The sequence below is a fragment of the Oncorhynchus masou genome, chromosome 15, assembly GCF_036934945.1.
Source record: "Oncorhynchus masou masou isolate Uvic2021 chromosome 15, UVic_Omas_1.1, whole genome shotgun sequence".
Taxonomy (NCBI): Eukaryota; Metazoa; Chordata; class Actinopteri; order Salmoniformes; family Salmonidae; genus Oncorhynchus; species Oncorhynchus masou.
The window spans coordinates 30,839,438-30,861,033 of NC_088226.1; the positions used below are offsets into that span (position 1 = coordinate 30,839,438).

A 21,596-nucleotide genomic window follows, 5' to 3' on the forward strand; every position below is an offset into this window, starting at 1 on the left:
GACAATGCCACCAGCCATACGGCTCGTTCTGTGCGGGATTTCCTGCAAGACAGTGTTCTGCCAGTACTTAATGCAATGCCTTCCTACAATGCCTGGACATACTCCTGATGAGGTGGCGGATGGTCTTCTGTGTAGCCTAGTGGTTAGAGCATTGGACTAGTAACCGAAAGGTTGCAAGTTCAAATCCCCGAGCTGACAAGGTACAAAATCTGTCGTTCTGCCCCTGAACAGGCAGTTAACCCACTGTTCCTAGGCCGTCATTGAAAATAAGAATTTGTTCTTAACTGACTTGCCTAAGTAAAAAATAAAGGTAAATTAATATCCTCCCAGACCTGGACTAAAGCATCCGCCAACTCCTGGTCAGTCTGTGGTGCAATGTGGCGTTGGTGGATGGAGCGAGACATGTCCATAGCATCAATGCCTTCCCCTTGCAGGAACTGCTGAAACACTCCAGCCACATGAGGTCTAGCATTGTCTTGCATTAGGAGGAACCCAGGGCCAACCACACCAGCATATGGTCTCACAAGGGGTCTGAGGATCTCATCTCGGTACCTAATGGCAGTCAGGCTACCTCTGGCGAACACATGGAAGGCTGTGCGGCACCCCAAAGAAATGCTACCCCACACCATGACTGACCCACCGCCAAAACGGTCATGCTGGAGGATGTTGCAGGCAGCAGAACGTTCTCCACGGCGTCTCCAGACTCACGTCAGTCACGTGCTCAGTGTGAACCTGCTTTCATCTGTGAAGAGCACAGGGCGCCAGTGGCGAATTTGCCAATCTTGGTGTTCTCTGGCAAATGCCAAACGTCCTGCACGGTGTTGGGCTGTAAGCACAACCCCCACCTGTGGACGTCGGGCCCTCATACCACCCTCATGGAGACTGTTTCTGACCGTTTGAGCAGACACATGCACATTTGTGGCCTGTTGGAGGTCATTTTGCAGGGCTCTGGCAGTGCTCCTCCTGCTCCTCCTTGCACAAAGGCGGAGGTAGCGGTCCTGCTGCTGGGTTGTTGCCCTCCTACGGCCTCCTCCACGTCTCCTGATGTACTGGCCTGTCTCCTGGTAGCGCCTCCATGCTCTGGACACTACGCTGACAGACACAGCAAACCTTCTTGCCCCAGCTCGCATTGATTTGCCATCCTGGATGAGCTGCATTACTTGAGCCACTTGTGTGGGTTGTAGACTCTGTCTCATGCTACCACTAGAGTGAAAGCACCGCCAGCATTCAAAAGTGACCAAAACATCAGCCAGGAAGCATAGGAACTGAGAAGTGGTCCGTGGTCACCACCTGCAGAACCACTCCTTTATTGGGGGTGTCTTGCTAATTGCCTACAATTTCCACCTGTTGTCTATTCCATTTGCACAACAGCATGTGAAATTTATTGTCAATCAGTGTTGCTTCCAAAGTGGACAGTTTGATTTCAAAGAAGTGTGATTGACTTGGAGTTACATTGTGAGCAGTGTATTTTATTTTTATTCAGGTGATGATGATTATTTCTGTGAATGCTGACATTATATTTCTTCCCCCACAGAAAACTACAGACTCCAGAGTGCCTATGAGAAAAATCTCATCATCAAAATGGTTCTTGTGAGTGGTCTTCTTCTTCCTTATTACATGGAAATTGGACTCACTTTTCACATGACAAATGATTGAAATACAGATTCCACACTTATACTTTCTCTCTAAAGTTTTTCAACTCGCATGTTTTGTTTCTTTATTTGCAGTTTCAGTTTGTAAATTCTTATCTCAGTCTTTTCTACATTGGATTCTACCTCAGAGACATGGAGCGCCTGAAAGAGGTAAAAACCACTGAAATCCCACCATGTTTCCTCTCCTTCCAAAAGTTACCCAAACCATTTTCACCTCCCTGGTCTTCCTTCTTTAATCCCTCTACCTTCTTCACATGTTGCTCTCTCTCCATTCTGCCTATTTCTCCATCTGTCTCTGTGTTGTGTGGGTCTTTGGTGCTGGTCTTCACCATCTGGGTCATCAGGGCCTCTTTTAGGTCCAAAGTACGACTTCGCTCACCACCGTGGGGTCAGGGGTTAGTCATCTCGACATTACCTGCCCAGCATCCCACATTTTTTATGGGCCTAATCATAGAATTACATATAGAATCCCTATTTAATTCAATATGATCTCTGTGGGCCTAGTTGTGAAGATTTGTCTTTTAACTTTTAAAATGTATTTATTGTGGCATAAATGCAACCCATTATGATGTCTTCATATGATTGTCAATCACTCACTTCAAAGGGCTCCTTTACTGGGCTACCCGCGCATGTTCATCCACTCGCAACATATTTCCAGCCTCCAAACAGTGGTGAATGGAAAGAGACACCTTTTACACAAAACACCAAAAAGTGTAATGCCGATTGACATTAGGCCAGATTATACGAGGCCACTACTGTAATCGGCTCGTGTTTTGCCAGGACGCCGTACCGAAGCACTTTCACCTGCGCTTATTTGTTTAGAGTTGTAGTCTGTACGTTTGTTGTGCTTGTCGTTTGTAGCATCTTTATGTATCGTTGGCATTGCATAGAAAGTGTTTCTATGTTTAGGTGAATCTCTCGTGGAAAGATTATGCGAGTAAATCGAGAGAATCTGTCGGGAATGAATGGGATGCGTAATATAAGAGTAGCAGTAGTTCCAGTGTTTTGGGTTTTTCGATAAATCACGATTTCGCAGTTGTTAGTATCTTTCGAAATTCGGAAGAGGAGGGACATTTGGCCCGTAACTTGCGAAGAGAGAGGGTGGAGCTCATCGTTCTAGCATTTCTTGATCTCTTAACATGTATGGACCCAGAACTTAATGCTATGTTGATTTACAAAACATAACACACAAAACCAATGCTTCCCACAGTTGTTTTTTCTACCTGTTAATTGTGTATATGATGTAAATTTTTAAGCATTTGACATGTCTGTTAAGCAGTGTTATGTTATGGGTTTTATAGAGTCTGACCACCTGTGGATTTGGACATTTGACCTATAAGGTTCGTGTCGTGAAAGTCATGTGCCTGGCACATCACTCTGTACTCTTTTCCATCTGTCTTTCTTTCACCAACTCTGTTAATTACTGTCTTTGGGTGTTTACTGTATATTCCCAGTGTTTTATTTCTGTAAGCCAAAAATGTCTGGGATATGTTTTCATACTGCACTTGCTGTTCGTGTTAAGGAACATTATAAGCACTGAATGGGCCTTTGTGTAAACTGATGGACTGACTTATGGGCTGTCTGTGGTTTGTGCGTTGACTTGGTCATGGTTTGCAGTGAAAGGACACTGTGTCTGTGTCCTGGGTATTACCTCTGGGCTTGAGCACAATGCCCTGTGGTTATTCCTGCAGTAGTAGTTTTACATGTCATGGTTTTGATGTGGCACATTTGACTAGGCTGCATACAGAGTAGTGTGTGTATCTACTGTATTTGAATGGGCGTGAACTGCTTGCTGTTTATATAGAGGATTGTTTTCAGTCCATCATATATAGTACCGAATGAATATTATACACTGAGTATACCAAACATTAGGAACACCTTCCTAATATTGAGTTTTGCCCTCAGGACAGTCTCAATTCGTCAGGGCATGGACTCCACAAGGTGTTGAAAGCGTTCCACAGGGATGCTGGCCCTTGTTAACTCCCATGCTTCCCACAGTTGTTTCAAGTTGGTTGGATGTCATTAGGGTGGTGGACCATTCTTGATACACACAGGAAACTGTTGAGCATGAAAAACCCAGCAGCGGTGCAGTTCTTGACACAAACCGGTGCGCTTCGCACCTACTACCATATCCCATTGAAAGGCACTCAATAAGAGATCATAGCTTTCACCTGGATTCACCTGGTCAGTCTATGTCATGGACTGGTGTTCTTAATGTTTTGTATACGCAGTGTATTTCTTCGTATAGTGTGGTGCCAACTTATGGAAAACTCCACCCATGGTATTCAAACCCATTGACCGATCATGACAACTCTGACCTTTAAGCCTTGATCCTGTCAGATGCTGGCCACCCTTCTGATCACCAGGCAGTTTGTCCAGAACGTGAAAGAGGTGCTGCAGCCTTACCTGTACGAGCGCCATAAGCTGGGCGAGCTCACCCTGCACGGCGTCTGGGACCTGCTCCTCTCAGCACTGCTCAAGTACTGCCGGCTGGCCGCAGGAAAGGCCCAGGCTTCACCCACCGACCAGGCCGTACCGAGCCACGGCCTGAGGGGAACCAGATCCGGGGTGGAACAGCCTGGCCGCAGGTAATGCTGACACAACGGCTTATATTCATTCACGAATAAGTTCAATTAGAGCTTTTTTTAGGGCATGTTTCTTTGACTATAGACAAGCCTATGTTTTGAATTGTTTGAGGATGTGTGACCTATTTACATACTTTAGTCTAATCAACACTATTGTAAGTGGAAGCCTAAACTTTCTGACTGGTGTATAGGGAGAAGAAGTGTCTGAACGGGGGATGTGGGGTGCCTGACGAGAAGGAGAGGGAGGAGGGAGACAGCGGGAGGTTCAGTGAGGGAGAGAACGAGGAGTTGATAGACTGTGGCCTGAAGCTGAGGAAGGTTAGCTTCATAGAGAAGGTGGACAGGAAGTTGTCTGGAGGGGGCTGCGTCCCTACAATAGAGGATAGTTTCCTGGAGGATGGCAGCCCCACCATGGTGGAGAAGGGGATGGACCCGGCCTCGGTGTTCGAGACTTATGATGATGCCGATGACAATGAGATGAAGGACACGGGTGGTTTGGCCAATGAAAGTGTGGCAGCTGCCCCACTGCCTTCTGGGCCGGAGAGCACGGTGAGGGTGCGTCATCACAGAAGGCAGAGGAGTTTGGAGAGACTAGACTCTGAGACCAAGAGGGAGTCGTGGATCAACCCCCCAGAGGAGCAAGAGAGTACGATTCTGGCACAGGCTGAGATTGAGAGCTGCATGCAGACTTATGAGGTAGGACAACAAACACACATACATAGATACAGTTGAAGTTGGAAGTTTACATACACCTTAGCCAAATTCATTTAAACTAAGTTCTTCACAATTCCTGACATTTAATCCTAGTAAAAATTCCCTGCTGGTGAATTTTGGCCCATGCCTTCTGACAGAGCTGGTGTAACTGAGTCAGGTTTGTAGGCCTCCTTGCTCGCACACACTTTTTAAGTTCTGCCCACAAATGTTCTATAGAATTGAGGTCAGGGGTTTGTGATGGCCACTCCAATACCTTGACTTTGTTGTCCTTAAGCCATTTTGCTACAACTTTGGAAGTATGCTTGAGGTCATTGTCCATTTGGAAGACCCATTTTTTGCGACTAAGCTTTAACTTCCTGACTGATGTCTTGAGATGTTGCTTCAATATATCCACAAAATTTCTCCTCCCTCATGATGCCATCTATTTTGTGAAGTGCACCAGTCCCTCCTGCAGCAAAGCACCCCCACAACATGATGCTCTCCATAATAATCTCATCATGTAGGCTATCCTACCCGCACTGTATCTAAGAGCTGTTGGCTAGAGCACAAGTGCCAATACCAGAGTGGGCACATGCTATATAGTACAACATTTTTATGAGAAAACCATTAGTAGAGTTGAAAATGTAATGGAAACCCATTTGACTTCAAAGGGTATTTTAAGTGCACTACATCATCACGCAAAGCCTTTTTTTGATAGAAACACATTTGATTGAAGCGTATCTGGTGGGAAAATTTATATTATTTAATGCAAATTTTTGAATATGCACATTTAAAACCTATCACCAATTAATTGGATGGAAACCTAGCTACTAATGGTGAAAACTTGGAGAAATGTTGGTTAAGTGGGTTAAAATCTTCCTATAAGTCAGAGGGTGCACAGGGGGGGTGTCAAAATGTTGTATGTCAGCACTTGAGCAAGTCTTTATTCATATAAAAATAAGATTTATTGATTTCTCCATGTGGTCTATATTAAAAGGTACTTAATTTAATATAACTGGCTGATATATTTTTCATATTGTACCCCTTTTTTTTTCTCCCCAATTTCATGGTTTCCAATTGGTAGAGGTGGGAGAGGCGAAAGTCTAGAGCAGTGATTTAAGTCCGAAAACAAAACACAACCCAACCAAGCCGCACTGCTTCTTGACACAATGCCCGCTTAACCTGGAAGCCAGCCAAACCAATGTGTCGGAGGAACCGCAACCGTGTCAGCGTGCCATCCTTTGTCCACCACAGGACTCGCTAGAGCACGATGGGACAAGGACATCCCTGTCGGCCAAACCCTCCCCTAACCTGGATGACGCTGGGCCAATCGTGCACCGCCCCATGGGTCTCACAGTTGCGGCCAGCTGCGACAGAGCCTGGACTCGAACCAGGATCTCTAGTGGCACAGCTAGCACCTTAAATCACTGCGCTACTTGGGAGGCCCCTAATATAACTGGCTTTGAAATGCAATATATTGGTGCACAATTTCGTATTAAAATATCAAAGGGACGCAAAAGGCACTCTTTTTGTGGAACAACCCTACAGTGCAGATACAGTATGTATTACCACCAAGAAATGTAAATACATGGTGTCTGTGTCTTGCACCGAGAATCAGTAAGATATTACTCTTTTGACGTCACTGTGCGAGGCAAAGTTAGCCATGACTAGCTAACTTCCCATTCACGTACAACTACATTTACACAACTTTTGTTCTGGCCCTTACTGAAACAATAAAGATATTAAACACTGTGATAATCATCTATCCATGTCACAGTGCTGTCTGTTGTGTATTTTGTCCCTTCCAGGACACCTTCCAGGACTACCAGGAGATGTTTGTCCAGTTTGGCTATGTGGTTCTCTTCTCCTCAGCCTTCCCCTTGGCGGCCATGTGTGCTCTCATTAACAACATCATAGAGATCCGCAGCGATGCCTTAAAGCTCTGTACCGGCCTGCAGAGGCCCTTTGGTCAGAGGGTGGAGAGCATCGGACAGTGGCAGGTAGAACAGTCTGTTCAAGCTCAGTACTTAATATAATGTCAAATTGAAAGAACTTACAAAAAAAAGTAGAAATGATACTTAGGGACACTGGCAGGTGGGACTGAGGGACACTGGCAGGTGGGACTGAGGGACACTGGCAGGTGGGACTGAGGGACACTGGCAGGTGGGACTGAGGGACACTGGCAGGTGGGACTGAGGGACACTGGCAGGTGGGACTGAGGGACACTGGCAGGTGGGACTGAGGGACACTGGCAGGTGGGACTGAGGGACACTGGCAGGTGGGACTGAGGGACACTGGCAGGTGGGACTGAGCGACACTGGCAGGTGGGACTGAGCGACAGACAGTGGAACGTAGGACTGAGCGACAGACAGTGGAACGTAGGACTGAGCGACAGGTAGTACTGAGCGACGGCACATGTAGGACTGAGGGACAATGACAAGTAGGACAAGGACAGGTTGGACTAAGGGACAGTGACAGGTAGTAATATAGGACAGTCCTAAGACCGGCAGTGGGAACGGGGGACTGGTTATGGAAAGCCACAGTGTTCACGGGCTTTTGCTGCAGCCTAGCACTAATATTTCATAAACAGAGCCCTGTCCTTTAGTATAAACCTAATCATGAATTTACCCTGTGTAAGCTTTGAAAGCATGTGTTATATTGCATGTAAATACAGTAAGCCTGAGGGACAGTGGTGTGTGTGTGGGACAGTGACATATATGACTGAGGGACTCTGGCGGTAGGACTGAGTGACAGGTAGGACTGAGGGACTTTCTCTCGCTCGACAGGTAGTACTTTCTCTCATCTAGGACTGAGGGACAATGACAAGTAGGACAAGGACTTGCTAAGGGACAGTTTCTCTAATATAGGACAGTCCTAAGACCGGCAGTCTTTCTTTATCTCGCTCTTTCTCGGGCTTTTCTCTCTCGCTAATATTTCATCTCTGCCCTGTCCTTTAGTATAAACCTAATCATTTCTCTCTCTCGCTTTGAAAGCATGTTCTCTTCATGTAAATACTTTCTCTCTCTCGCTCTCTCTCTCTCTCTCTCTCTCTCTGCAGACAGCAATGGAAGCCATGGGTCTAATCGCCATCATAGTCAACTGTTACCTGATTGGTCAGTGTGGTCAGCTGCAGCGACTCTTCCCCTGGCTCAGCCCTGAGATGGCCATCATCTCCATTGTCATCCTCGAAGTACAGACTCTACTACAGTAACACACATGACATCAGCTAATGCCTAGGCTTTAGCTCAGTTAGCTGATTGGGTTTTTGACTCTCACTCTGTTTCAGTGTTGGCAGGGTTTAAATAGGGATTTTGTAGGAGGTAGACTAACACTTAGCACTGATCAAGAGTCAGATTTGATTGACGTCTTCTAATAGTTGAGGGGTGGATATATGGCTGGTCAACTGATCTCAGAGCAGCTCAACCTGACAGCAGCCCAGCAGGCCTTACAGACTTGTCTCTTTAAAAGTCACCTCGGTGAGCTGTGGTCATAGTAGCGTCTTCCAAGACACATTTCAAATGTTTATTATGACCTGCAGCTGCACCAATGCGTTTTGGCATCAAGCCGTCCTCAGTGTGCAGTATACTAGCAGGCTTTCAGATGAGATTAAAATTAAGTCAAAATAATAAATATGACAAATATTTTGGAGACTGCTGGGCATGTCATTTGCAATTTCATATTAACTTCCTCCTTTATTTAAATATTTTGTAAGTAAAGGTGTCGAAGTTGTTTTACATCCCAGAGAAGGGATTTGTTAGAACGGTATCTACCATGTTGAAGCTAGTCTTGCTCACTAGTCAGCAGCAAGTGTGTCTTAAGCCCCTATGAAAGCTTAGAAACAGGCAATACTATTTTGAAGCTAGCCACAGCTACCTCAATGAAATGTATTCTTCTCTGAGGCAGCTTTCAGATATTCAACTAAGTGCCCATAGCAGTAAAAATGAGTAAGTGTGAAATGAGGCGGATCATTCCTGGCTACTTCTGTGGTTGTTGACAGGACAGGTGGGTGGTGAGTGATGTGAACCCTACTCCTAGCCAGAGACTGTACGTACTTGTAAGAAAGCTCAAGTGTTACTTGATCTCTGGACATCTCCACCACTCTGTCACACTGCCGGTGGTGAGGTATAAAGGGGAGGGAGTGGGGTGGACAGAATAGGACAGTCTCAACATGCTAAATAAACACAACACAGCACTGCAGCCAGTAAACAGCTCACAGGTAAACAGCTCTCTGGCTTGGGCCTGCTAACTCAAAATGCCTGACCAGCCTGGTTTTTTAAATGTTATAACGTTCCCTCTTGCTCGCTCTCTCTCAGCACTTTGCCATCCTGCTGAAGTACATCATTCACGTAGCGATCCCAGATATCCCCAGCTGGGTAGGAGAGAAGATGGCAAAACTGGAGTACCAACGCAGGGAGGCCTTTAAGGTAAATTGTCCATGCCTGAATCACATTGGTGTTGTGAGGAGTTCATTGTATCAATCAATCAATAATCAATCAAATTGATTTCGAAAGCCCTTTTTATATCACCAGTTATCACAAAGTGACCCAGTAACCCAAAGTGATACAGTAACCCGGCCTAGAGCTCAAAGAGCAAGCAGAGGCACATTGGGTAGGAAAACTCCCCAGAAAAGAAAACATCATCTTCTGGCTGTACCTGGTAGAGGTGAAGAGTGAATAGATAGTTTCTCGGTTCAGAGTGCGCACAGTTTTGTCAGACTGTGATTGTATGAGTTGTTGTAACAGTTGTTTCTCTCCCTACAGAGGCACGAGCGGCAAGCACAGCAACACTATCAACAGCTACAGAGGAGGAAGAGAGAGGAGGAGGAGAGGCAGAGGCAGGTGGAGTATCAGGCTCGCAGGGAAAGGGAGAGAGATGAGGGGAAGGACTCCTCTGGGGGAGACCACCACGACAAGAGCCATAGGGCGAAGTCCCGCACTGGAGGGGGTGGAGGGGGGGACAAGCCCAAGAGGCCCAGCTCCCTCTTGGCCAACAACAATGTGATGAAGCTCAAACAAATCATCCCCTTACAGAACAAGTTCTCCTCAAGCAGCACGCGCTCCCCTCAATCTCCCACCGGAAACGAACCTAAGCTCCCCGGGTTCCTTAGCTTCAAATTCCTCAAGTCGCCCGAGAATAAGAAGGAAGCGGCAGCGACTGCTGCTGCAGTAGCGGCAGCCACGGCAACGAATAACACGATGTCTGCGACCGTCCCAAGTGGTAACCAGGAGTGGTCTCAGTCGCCAAGCAAGTCATTCAACCCGGGGAAACTGTTTAACTTTGGGAAGTCGGAGGGGGGCTCCTGTGTGAATGGGATCCAGTTACCCCGACCAGGAGAGGGGTCCCAGGTGTCTGACAAACAGCTCACCAAGTCTGACCTGAATGGGGTGACGGGCGAGAGCCGTTCACCTGGAGGGGACGCAGGGGAGAACGAACACCACACAGACTCCTCGGACCGTAAAGTCTAGTCTCTCTTTGGAAAGAGATAATAAACTGCTGTGAGAACTTAACTTGATATATCTACTACAAGGAAAAAATAAGTGGGGTGAAATGGCCAAGCCTCTCCATGCTGTCTGATGTTGTGTATGTAGACACTGCCTAGAGGCTGTGAGGGGAATGGGCTGATGGTGATGATGATGATAACCCGTGCGTGTATAGAGACACACATACCTCACTTTTGTCTGCAATACATATATAGACATGCATGGGCTGTATTTCTAAAACTTTTTGGGGAAAAAGGGAGAGCAGTTTATCTTGATTTTATTCTCATCTGAAAATTTTAATCATCTTGGTGGCCATTTTGCCACTGAAACATAATAGCTTGGTTTTGGGGGAGAGAAGGAAAAACATTTATCAAAGGCATAATGAGACCTTTCGTAGCATCCACAAAATGGTCGCCTGATCTCATACAAATTTTGAACTATGAAGGCCTATCAGCTTTTCTACTTAAACGAAGCGGCTTTGCTAGCCATGCAATATCAATCAGTGTTTAAAATTTGGGCAGTACTGCAAAACGTGAAGTTCATTCTCATCAGCCTCATCTCCCATTTAAAGACATACATGAAGTGCTATGAGCTTTATTTACAAAGCAAAAAGAACCACCCGAGCTTACCTCCCAAGAAAACAACAGGAATATCTGAAGTGTATGTCTGACAGTGAGAGTGGATGTTGTGAAAGACCGAGATGAAAGTCGTTTGATAAAAGACAACCAACACATACTGTCTCGTATCAGTATGTGTTCTAGGGAGAGAGGAAAAGAAAGAGAGGGAGAGAATGACAGTTGTTTTGACTGATGCCTGCCCAGGAAACTGAGAGTCCGATGAAGGAAGATGCCACAGGATGTTGACATGGATGTGTGTGTAGACTAGGCAGTGTACAGTATGTGCTATGTAGAGTTTGGGTTACTGTAGTCTACTGTGTGCCATTCTAATATCTCCCCATTCAAGCCGGTAGAGAGACACATTATAGACAGTATACTAATCCTGGCACTGCATTTCAACACAAAGATCTGAGTAGATTAGTGAGATAGAAAGAGAGAACATTTGCACTAAACCCCGAAGTACTGCACTGAGACAGCAGAGCTTGTTCTGCAGCTGTAAGGAAGGACCATACCAGCCTGGCTCATAACACAACCTAACATATGCAAACACTTGCTTTTTTTATCGCTAGTATTTTATACTGATGCTGTTGTTATTTCATTTGGATGGCTGATGATCCCAATCATTCGAGAGCTGACATATATTTTACTTCACCTTGTGTCTTTGGGGACATATGTCATTTGGGATGTTGCCAAAGCAGTACCTTTCTGGCATGTGAGAACATAGTTACATTTCTGGAGATCCCAGATTTCTAAATTCCTTTTATAAGAAAATCCAAAGGGATTATTCAACCATCTTTATTTTCTATAATGTGGCCAGAGGATGGTGCCAAGAGAACAAGAAAGTGGTTTATACGTCTCTAATTTAGAGTACGATGGCATTGTCCTTGGATACTGATCAGCAGTCAGTTGTGTGTCCCCCATCCCTACTGTTAAATTTTGGATTTGGGGAAGGTAATCTAACATTAGATCTGTGCTTATAAACTCATAGTACATCCAGTCTTCTTCATTGAAGAGAAGAACCACTGCAATTCACAGCAGAGATTCAGCACAGAGACATGCAGTAAACTAACTGTGCACCTCCACGTCATCCTCTTTGGCTAGGATCTTTGCAATAATATAGTATTGGAGGGACATAGTGGCTCAGCCATATACACTAGTCTTCTACTGGTCCATGCCTTAGCCAACTGCATCTCTTGTTCCACCACCTACATTTTTCGATCTCCTCCACCTGACCTGGCTTCTCAGTGTGGGTATTAACATCTCATCTCTCCTCTCTCCATCTGGGCTGAACCAGACACACACCTGTCTCCCTTCTGAAATAGGAAACCTAATCTAAGGAAGCTTCCCTGGTACACTGTCCTTTTCATCTCTCTCTGTGCTTTAAATATGAGACGAGGTTACCTAAAATGCCTATCAAATATGAATTTTGGCAAAAACATGCATAAACTTTAATTTTGCATGGATTGCCTTGCTGTAATTATACAAGATACAAAATAATGTCATGCTTCTGCAATGAAACTCTATGGTATTTCAGCCTGGTCTCATAGACTAGACATAACATAGTACATGTACATCCGGGACACTCAAGTTAGTATGATATATTATGTTTAGTATGGTTACTTATCTCATCATGGACAATTTATAGTTAATTAGCAACTTGAACTACTTACTACTTTTTAGCTACTTTGCAACTACGTAGCGTATTAGATAACCCTTCCCCTAACCCTTTAGGCTAACCCTTCCCCTAATCTTAATCCTTTTAGCAAACCCCAACCCTTTAACCTTAACCCCTAGCCTAGCTACAGAATGATAAGAAATGCTCTGAGACCAGGTTGAGTATTTTCATGCATATGATTGAAACAATGAGTATTGAGCTCTGACTGACTGAACTAGTACTGGTAGTAGTAGTGACATGAGAATGTATTTGAGCTGAAAAGGCACTTCAAGGAAACAGAAAGAGCAGTTGTTTGTGACCTTATCATTACATTTCGCTCTCACTCTACAGCCATTAAGTAATTCTGTACAAATAACAAGGAAACCATTTGGTTACTATCATCGTCACCATACATTTGTGAATAATGCCAAATAACTAGGCCATGGATGACACGGATTGAGACATGATTTCAATTTTGTTCTCTTTTACTGCAGCTGCTTAGTCGGACACATTTGGAAGTGTTTGATTAGGTTTTCTGTCATAGACTATTGTTAGTAACAGTCATCCATGGTACACCTGTCTGCCGCAGCTCTGGAACCAGACTAGGTTGGTTTCTTTGTTTCACCTTTGATACAGGTTGTATCTTCGTAGTTCTGAATGGCTTCCTCTATTTCCCTGATCTGAAAGAAATGGACAAGCTAAAGCAAATTCCCAGCAGGCAACTAACATGTTGCTTTTACCTGTCTGGTATTTTCAGATAAGTGCCGATGATGGAAAGGAGACGAGGAGCTCAGGCCATGTTAGTAAGACTATCGAGATGCAGCCTGCCTTGGATCAGTGGCCGTCCATGTCCTTTGGCCTCACTAAACACGTTGACCCTTTTATCAGACAGAGCTACTTCGAAGTAGTGAAATGGTTCATGTCAGTATCAATGCAACTATACGTATTTTAAAACTGTAAGGAAGTACTCTGAAAGAGTTTACCTTTTGATGTTCTATCATTGCACTGCTTAGTTACAAATATTACAAGGGTTACGAGAAGAGAACTGATGCCGTGTTTAGACTTGACAGTTGGACTTGACAGTTCAGTTTTAATATCCGATCAGAGTTCTGGATCATGGTATTACGAATGCGTCGTGTCTACACCTATATTTAAATGTGTCTACCGTGTCCGGATTCCCTTATCCCACGCTACATTCAAATGCCAGTATGCATTATACAAAACTTGGAATAGGCCAAATATGATACCAACACAACAACTGATGGCAGTAGCTAGCCAGCTAACCTCTGTAGCTAGCCAGCAAGCAACGCTAAAGGAATTGCAAACAGGTTAGCTAGCTGGCGAGCATTCAGGAGGCCAGCAAACACATTCCTTGCACGCTAGGAATGTATTTCCTCCAACTTTATAATGAAAAGATCCCTCTCAGTTCCAAAACATACGTTTTCTGGGGACTTGTGGGAGGAGTGCTGTTGATGCCGTGAAGTGGATGTGTGGAGGTGTACGGGTGTACTGTACAGCTACCAGTATGTAGAACCCTTCCCTTAAACCTCTTAACTAAATTTTAAAAAACATATTCACAACAGCCTCACTGACAAGACATCATGTTCTCTTCCAATGTACCACTGTACAAAAAAAATCTTTATTTTCAAGAAAAATATAATACTGGGAAATGGGATTATTTATTTTATTTTGTCATTTTTTGTAAGATTTGAAAATAGATAATAAAACAAATGTAAACTGAAATGTTCGTTTTTTTTCTTCCCTGAAACATGAAAGTATGAAACAAATGTACATTTACATTGTTTCAATTACATAACGGAAACAACTTTTTAAAAATGTGTTATAATTTTTGGGTACTTTTTACTCCTTTTTCTCCACAATTTTTGAGATATCCAATTGGTAGTTACAGTCTTGTCCCATCGCCGAGAGAGAGGCGAAGGTCGAGAGCCATGCATTCTCGAAGCATGACCCTGTCAAGCCGCACTGCTACTTTTGCTCGCTTTTAAATGTGTCAGAGGAAACACCTACAGCTTGCTACCGTAGTCAGCGTGCATGCGCCCGGCCTGCCACAATAAGTTGCTAGAGCGCGTGCTAGAGCGCGATGGGACAAGGACATCCCGGCTGGCCAAACCCTCCCCTAACATGGACAACTGTGTGCCAATTGTGCGCCACCTCATAGGTCTCCCGGTCATGGCCAGCTGCGACACAGCCTGGGATTGAACCCTGGTCTGTAGAGATGCCTCAAGCACTGCAATGTCTTAGTTTCCAGCAGCGGTCTACTTTTCAATCTTTTTTTTTTTTGAGCCAAGCTGAAAAGAACATTTGACCTACATAGGTTAGTTGTTTCGACACATACGCATCTATGGGGCAAAACAGACGGGGTTGGTTTAGACTGTTGAGAAGTAAACTATATTTAATCTCCAAATGTTTATTGAAAACAAATACATTTGCACAATGAGCATTTGTCTCTCGAATACATATTTAGAGTTGTTGGTTCGCTAACTAGCAAATCTTTGCCATATAGGCATAGACATGACATCAGTCAAAACAAGACATGGCTTCAATAACAAGATATGAACTGAAACAAGCCACCTACGATCCCCCACAAGGTAGCTTCTTTTCATTGTTGCAATTTTTCTGACTTTTCATAATCATAACGTGCACCTTCCGGCCACATCGATGTGCGCCCATAATTTTCATGATGTTGTCAGCCAACCCATCTATACACAATAAAACAGGGCAAGGCATAGCATGTGTATTGAGAACAGTCTAGTAGAAGCATAACATGTCTTTATGCTTCAAAGTCAGGATGGAACATCACTGACAAGAGTCAACTCACTTTGATTGCAGCATCTGGAAAATACATTTGCAGTGATTTTGTTGAGCAGTGTAAATATTAACATAGGTCTGGGGCCTGTTCTGAGGGGTGCAACGTTACAGAAAATGTATAGAAATGTATTATATAGAGCAGATTAGAAGTTGACCGATTATGATTTTAACACCGATACTGATTATTGGAGGACCAAAAAAAGCAGATAGCGATTAATCAACCAATTTTATTAGGTTGTAGTTATAGGAATTATGATGCGTCGACTATTTCTCTCTATACCATTTGTATTTCATATCTTTGACTATTGGATGTTCTTATAGGCACTTTAGTATTGCCAGCCTAATCTCGGGAGTTGATAGGCTTGAAGTCATAAACAGAGCTGTGCATCAAGCATTGCTAAGAGCAGCTGGCAAACGCAGTAAAGTGCTGTTTGAATGAATGCTTACGAGTCTGCTGCTGCCTTCCACCACTCAGTCAGACTGCTCTATCAAATATCAAATCATAGACTTATAATATAATAAATACAGAAATACAAGCCTTTGGTCATTAATATGGTCAAATCCGGAAACTATAATTTTGAGAAAAAAAAAGGTTTATTCTTTCAGTGAAATACAGAACCGTCTGTATTTTATTGAATGGGTGGCAACCCTGAGTCTAAATATTTCTGTTACATTGCACAACCTTCAATGTCTATGTAAGGTTTTGGCAAATTAGCTCACAGTTCGCATGGAGCTGCGGCCCAAACTGTTGCATATACCCGGACTCAGCTTGCACTGAACGCAAGAGAAGTGACACAATTTCCCTAGTTAATATTGCCTGCTAACATGAATTTCTTAACTAAATATGCAGGTTTAAAATTGATTTTAAGAAAGGCATTGCTGTTCATGGTTAGGTACATTTGTGCAACGATAGTGCTTTTTTTCATGAATGTGCTTTTGTTATCATCACCCGTTTGGGGGAGTTGAAGTAGGCTGTGATTCGATGATAAATTAACAGGCACCACATTGATTATATGCAACGCAGGACAAGCTAGTTAAACTAGTAATATCATCAACCATGTGTAGTTAACTAGTGATTATGTGAAGATGGTTTTTTATTAGATAAGTTTAATGCTAGCTAGCAACTAGGTCCCTTTTGACGCGCTGCACTCGCGTGTAACAGGTGGTCAGCCTGCCACACAGTTTCCTCATGGATTGCAATGTAATTGGCCATAATCAGCATCCAAAAAGGCCAATTACCGAATGTTATGAAAACTTGACATAGGCCCTAATTAATCGGCCATGTCGATAAATCGGTCGACCTCCAGAGCAGATATTAATCATATCATCGCTTTTCATGACTATTTTATCTTCAATGTTGTGAATGTACACCAGTACGAGTACCAACTAAATCTCTGGAACAAGGCAGGATGGCGACTGCACCTATTTTAGCATTCCATGGCAAGTGGTCTATTACGTATCATACCATCTTTATTCCCTTATCCTCTTCTCCACACAACTTTCCCCCCCAGCTCGGGAAGTTTGACGTTTTTTCTTCTTGAAGATCACAAACATTGGGTAGCAGTGCTTCTCTTAACATTTAATAACAGCATCTAGTATAATATCCATGTAGCTACGTGTATTCATTTTTACAAAAAGGCAGATTCAAAGTAATTTATTTTGATAAATATCAAGCCAAGACCTTAATATCTAACAGCTGGCACTGGCTATTATATTTACATACAAGTTGCAGTCTTCACATTTTGCTATATAAAAAAAAATGAAAGACAACACAGGACTACATTTGATTATTTTTCAACCGATCTACAAGGTGGAGAAAAAAAAATCTAATTTCATTCCTTTTAAGATTTAATTCTAAGGCAGCAAAAATGTGAAGAATGTGCAATGGGTGTGTACTTTCAGGAGGCACTGTAGGTCTTCATACTGAATACAACTTTCTCTCTTCCCCTCATTGATGTAGGCTACTATTCTTTGTTCTACCGGTGCTATAACTTTTGAGTTTAAAATACCTAATGGGTCCATCGATTGCCGTATAAACAAATTGAAAAGCAATTCTAGCAAACTGAGTAGTCAACACTTTGGCTTGACATATTATCCTTTTTGTTTAACAGGGAATTCAAACTAAGCGAGTATACTGTTGAGTCACTTGTCATCTAGGCTGAATCACATCCAGTCGTGATTGGGAGTCCCATAGGGCGGCGCACAATTGTCCCAGCATCGTCCGGGTTTGGCCATCATTGTAAATAAAAATTTGTTCTTAACTGACTTGTCCTAGTTAACATCTCAGAACTGAAATTGACAGTAAAACAAAGCAACAGACTTCAACAGAAACAAATCCAGAGCAGAATGGAAGATAATGCACGTTGAACATTAAGTCCAGGGGGAGGGTTCTTCCCAATGATGTGTATAAACCCTGGATGACTGACAGGGGACACTGTATTGAAGCCTCAGCACAGCCATCTTGGTAATCCTCCATTGTAAAAAAATAAAAAAAATAAAAAGATTGGAAGCCACATTCGTTTTTGACACTTAGTCTATTAGACACTAATACATACTTTTAAATTATGTGAGCTAAACATTAAATGTTTATTTTTTGTGAGTACTAGGGTTACTGAAATTAAATGCATGTAATTTTGTTCTTCAAACATTTAATTGAAATACTGTTGAATTCCATTAATTCCTACGGCGGACTGCTCCTACTGGAGTGCCAATATGGCCGACCAGTGGCTTCAAAGCCTCTCAACGGCCAATACATTGCATCATCAAACCAGAGTTTATATACATCCTCGGGTCCTCCCCTGCTGTGGCAGGCAGAAGTTCAGTGTATTGGGTCTGCAAACTGTGTGGAAAGATGTTGCAGTGCCCCATGTGGTCAGGGCTAGGGAGTGAATCTGAAAACAGGGCACTAGACAAGGCAGGAAACTCTTTGAAGGTAACAAAAAAAGCCACTTTTCATTTTCCCAAACCAGGGTGAACATTTTCTCAGGTTGTTTGACAAAGTGTGAGTGTCTCGTATGTCTTTATAGTCATGTACTTCCTCCAGATGCACACACACACTCCTAAGAGTCCTCGTTCATCTCTTGGCTATCTGTCCTTGCAATTTTGTGTGGAGGTGCTGGACTCCCTCCCTCTCCTTGATCCTGTTCCCTCTTCTTCGCTGCATTCTGTTCAACAGAGGAGTACAATCAGTGCATTCACTCTCCTGATTGACAACCTCCTCTACAAAGTTGATGTTCCAGTTTCAGAGTGAGCATTGCTGACCATGCTTTAAGCAGTTCCTGGTCTGTTACAGGTCACATCTGTTACTCTTGCATGACACCTTGCTATTCATAAATGTATCTATTCATTCAGGAATGGGAAGCCCCCGCCAACTCACCTTTTTGTCCCACTGTTGGTGAAGGTAGCGAAGGAGGATATTTGTTTTCTCCGTGACAATGACTAGGAAGTAAAAGAAATCCATTTATGAGGAATAATTTAGTTGTTTTGGAAGGGGAAATGGCTTGAGTTTAAAATACATTTTTACATTTCTAGCAGTACATGTTTCCCAAGACAGAAAATAAAGACTATCGATGAAGTATGTGCTCTCCAGTAAGGATGAAGGAACTTACTCTGTTCTGAGGGGTACTCGCATGTCGGGAGGTACACAGACGGTCTTCGGTTCTGTAAAAAGTGATTTAAAATAGTTTCAGGTGGAGCAAGACTGATGTTCATCTGTCATATTATATTACAAATGTTCTGATAGATGAGTAAGTGCTCACCGATGCTTTGCACACAGGGTCTGCATGGAACAGGCTGAAATTGCTCTTGTTGTAAACAGGGAGACCCTTTAAGAAATCTGCCTGTAGAAAAACATTATTCAGTCGGTATTGTGTAGCTAAGCAAAGGTGTAGACTACATCTAAAAGTTGCCAATTTTGCAGTGTCTCATCCTAGTCCTGCAGTTCATGGGTGACCAAGCCTCTTGCCCTGCAAGATTCTGTACCATCCCTTGCCTTATCTATCATGTTTGGTTTTAGGTTAGCTAAGTACCTCAACTCCTCCACATTGAAATTAAATTGGCACATGAGTATTAGCGCCGAGGTGGTTGTATTTAATTAAAGTTTTATTAAAAAGAAACAGCGAAAGGCACGCAACAGAGGACAAACATGGGTACATTTAAGTATCGACACAGAGTGACTTGAAGGAATCAGAGGTTAATAAAAAAATAAAAAAACTCTAGTCTGCACTCAACTCAGTGGAGGAGTACCATGTACCCCACATGGCTCGTTTAGGTTGACATCTAGTTAGTTCAATATGAAGGATGCTTTACTGCCCATTTGACAGCAGTTGGTTCAAACTACAGAGAAGCAAAGGACTGTATGTTCTGGAATAAGTGACCTCCAAGACACCATGGGGTGGGTGGGGTACACCTCTGCTCAAAACCGGGGCTGATGCCATGTGGCTGACACCCTGGGCGTTCCCTGTCATATGGTCGAAACAAGTGGAGGATTCTATCTGGCTTGCTGGCTGGCAGGTGAGAAACAAGCAAAGATTTGTATAACTAAAACGAGAGGCTGTGGTCTGTCGTTTCAAATGGGAACAAATGAGCCATAGTGGGCAGAACAAGCAAGGGGGGGAGAGACCCAAAAGCACGAGATAGCGAGATCCAATTGGCGTGTTCTTGCAACATTTTCATATTTCCGTTGGGGAACGCCCACTCAAATGCGCGTGTACAATAACTCGAGACGCCTTTGCGCCCCGTCTAAACGCAAATTTAAAATAAATAAACAACTTTGTTAAAGGGTAAATTCTACAAAAAACCCCACTCTGTTTGCAACAGACCTTTGTTTTGGTTACAGAAAACTATTGAGATCAAATGTTTCATCGATTAGTATATTAACAGAATGTCGGCCAAAATCCATCTCGTTCCATCTTCTCCCACCGCCGGACACTGGGCTTCCTCTCACTACCATATTTGATAGTGAGTGGAAACGCCAACCGGATGCTTCACATTTATCCATCTGGTGAAATATCTGTCTCATTGTTATGTGATACAAGCTAGCTAACTATTATTTAATGGCAACACATGAACGTTACCAATAAGACAGAAAGCTACTTCAGATCATACAATTAAATAACTGAAAAATGAACAGCCATATGATGAGATCACTGAACTGACATTAGCTAACGTTATATTGCTAAGCTGCCAGCTAGGTAGCTGCTTTCTCTTCGCAAAACGTTTTGCCGGTAAGTTACCTTGTCCATGATGTTCCCTTTTTGTGTCGCAAGACGAAACGCTGACTGAGCTTTGCACAATATCTTGCAGCTGGATAGATAATGTGGCAGGTAGCTAGGTAAAGTTAATGGACTGTTTTATCAAGCCAGCGAACGTTAGACTGCTGTTTTAGCTAGTTAGATTGCTACCTGCTCTCCAGCCTACTAGCCAATATTTATGAAATCCTCCACAGTCACTTGTTATTTGAAGCACGCTGTTGTATACATTCTTGCGTCCAACTTTATCTTCTGTAATCGTGAAAACCCGCAAGTACAGTGAGGCACTTCTTCGACTAGGTTTAACTGCGGTTGGCATCCAATAAATGTTTGCATTACCGCCACCTACTAGACTGGAGTATAACTCCCTTATACTTTGCTTAAAAAAAATCTATACCAACACTTAACACACCCTGCAACTCTTCTGATATCAAGTCTCGCACACCCAAATACTTCTCTGCAGCTGCCTCCACAACCCAATTTTCTGTGACTTACCTTCCATCCCTGCAGTACAGTTGATAACCATTGCTATAAATGCTAAAAATCCAATCTTACTGAAACATATCACTTGTTGGCCTGTCCCTCTGTGCTGGTACATACAGTATATACTACAAACACCACTCCTCTCAGGATCCCTCCCACTTGACCCATCTTCCTCTACTTTCTTCACTGCCTCAGCATATGCTGCACTACTTTAACCCTGTAAACCTCAACCTGCCTCTCTCTTACAGGACATTTCTGATCCTCAGCTCCATGGGCACCCCTACAACAAACACATACCACTACTTTCCCCAATGCTACACATTCCTTTGTCTCATGCCCTTCTGCACACTTCTC

General features: G+C 43.4%; 2 protein-coding genes across 4 annotated transcripts in view; one reads left to right on the forward strand and one right to left on the reverse strand.

Annotated features, from left to right (window-relative positions):
- The window catches only part of LOC135556144 (anoctamin-8-like), a 62,825-nt gene extending 48,401 nt beyond the window's left edge, over nucleotides 1–14,424 (forward strand). For all 3 annotated transcript variants that reach the window (XM_064989089.1, XM_064989090.1, XM_064989091.1), the window contains 8 exons: nucleotides 1,535–1,590; nucleotides 1,728–1,802; nucleotides 3,993–4,240; nucleotides 4,429–4,933; nucleotides 6,739–6,930; nucleotides 7,989–8,120; nucleotides 9,244–9,354; nucleotides 9,691–14,424. In XM_064989089.1, coding sequence (XP_064845161.1) covers nucleotides 1,535–1,590; nucleotides 1,728–1,802; nucleotides 3,993–4,240; nucleotides 4,429–4,933; nucleotides 6,739–6,930; nucleotides 7,989–8,120; nucleotides 9,244–9,354; nucleotides 9,691–10,395 — 2,024 coding nt within the window. In that variant the 3' untranslated portion in view covers nucleotides 10,396–14,424. The remainder of the gene's footprint in view (nucleotides 1–1,534; nucleotides 1,591–1,727; nucleotides 1,803–3,992; nucleotides 4,241–4,428; nucleotides 4,934–6,738; nucleotides 6,931–7,988; nucleotides 8,121–9,243; nucleotides 9,355–9,690) is intronic.
- Nucleotides 14,425–17,149: 2,725 nt separating this feature from the next.
- On the reverse strand, nucleotides 17,150–21,064 carry LOC135556145 (DET1- and DDB1-associated protein 1-like). Its single transcript, XM_064989092.1, has 5 exons — nucleotides 20,745–21,064; nucleotides 19,269–19,349; nucleotides 19,119–19,170; nucleotides 18,887–18,948; nucleotides 17,150–18,674 (listed from the first exon to the last, which is right to left on the reverse strand). The coding sequence occupies exons 1-5, from the start codon at nucleotides 20,751–20,753 to the stop codon at nucleotides 18,570–18,572; spliced, it is 309 nt and encodes a 102-aa protein (XP_064845164.1). The 5' UTR covers nucleotides 20,754–21,064; the 3' UTR covers nucleotides 17,150–18,569.
- Nucleotides 21,065–21,596: the final 532 nt, after the last annotated feature.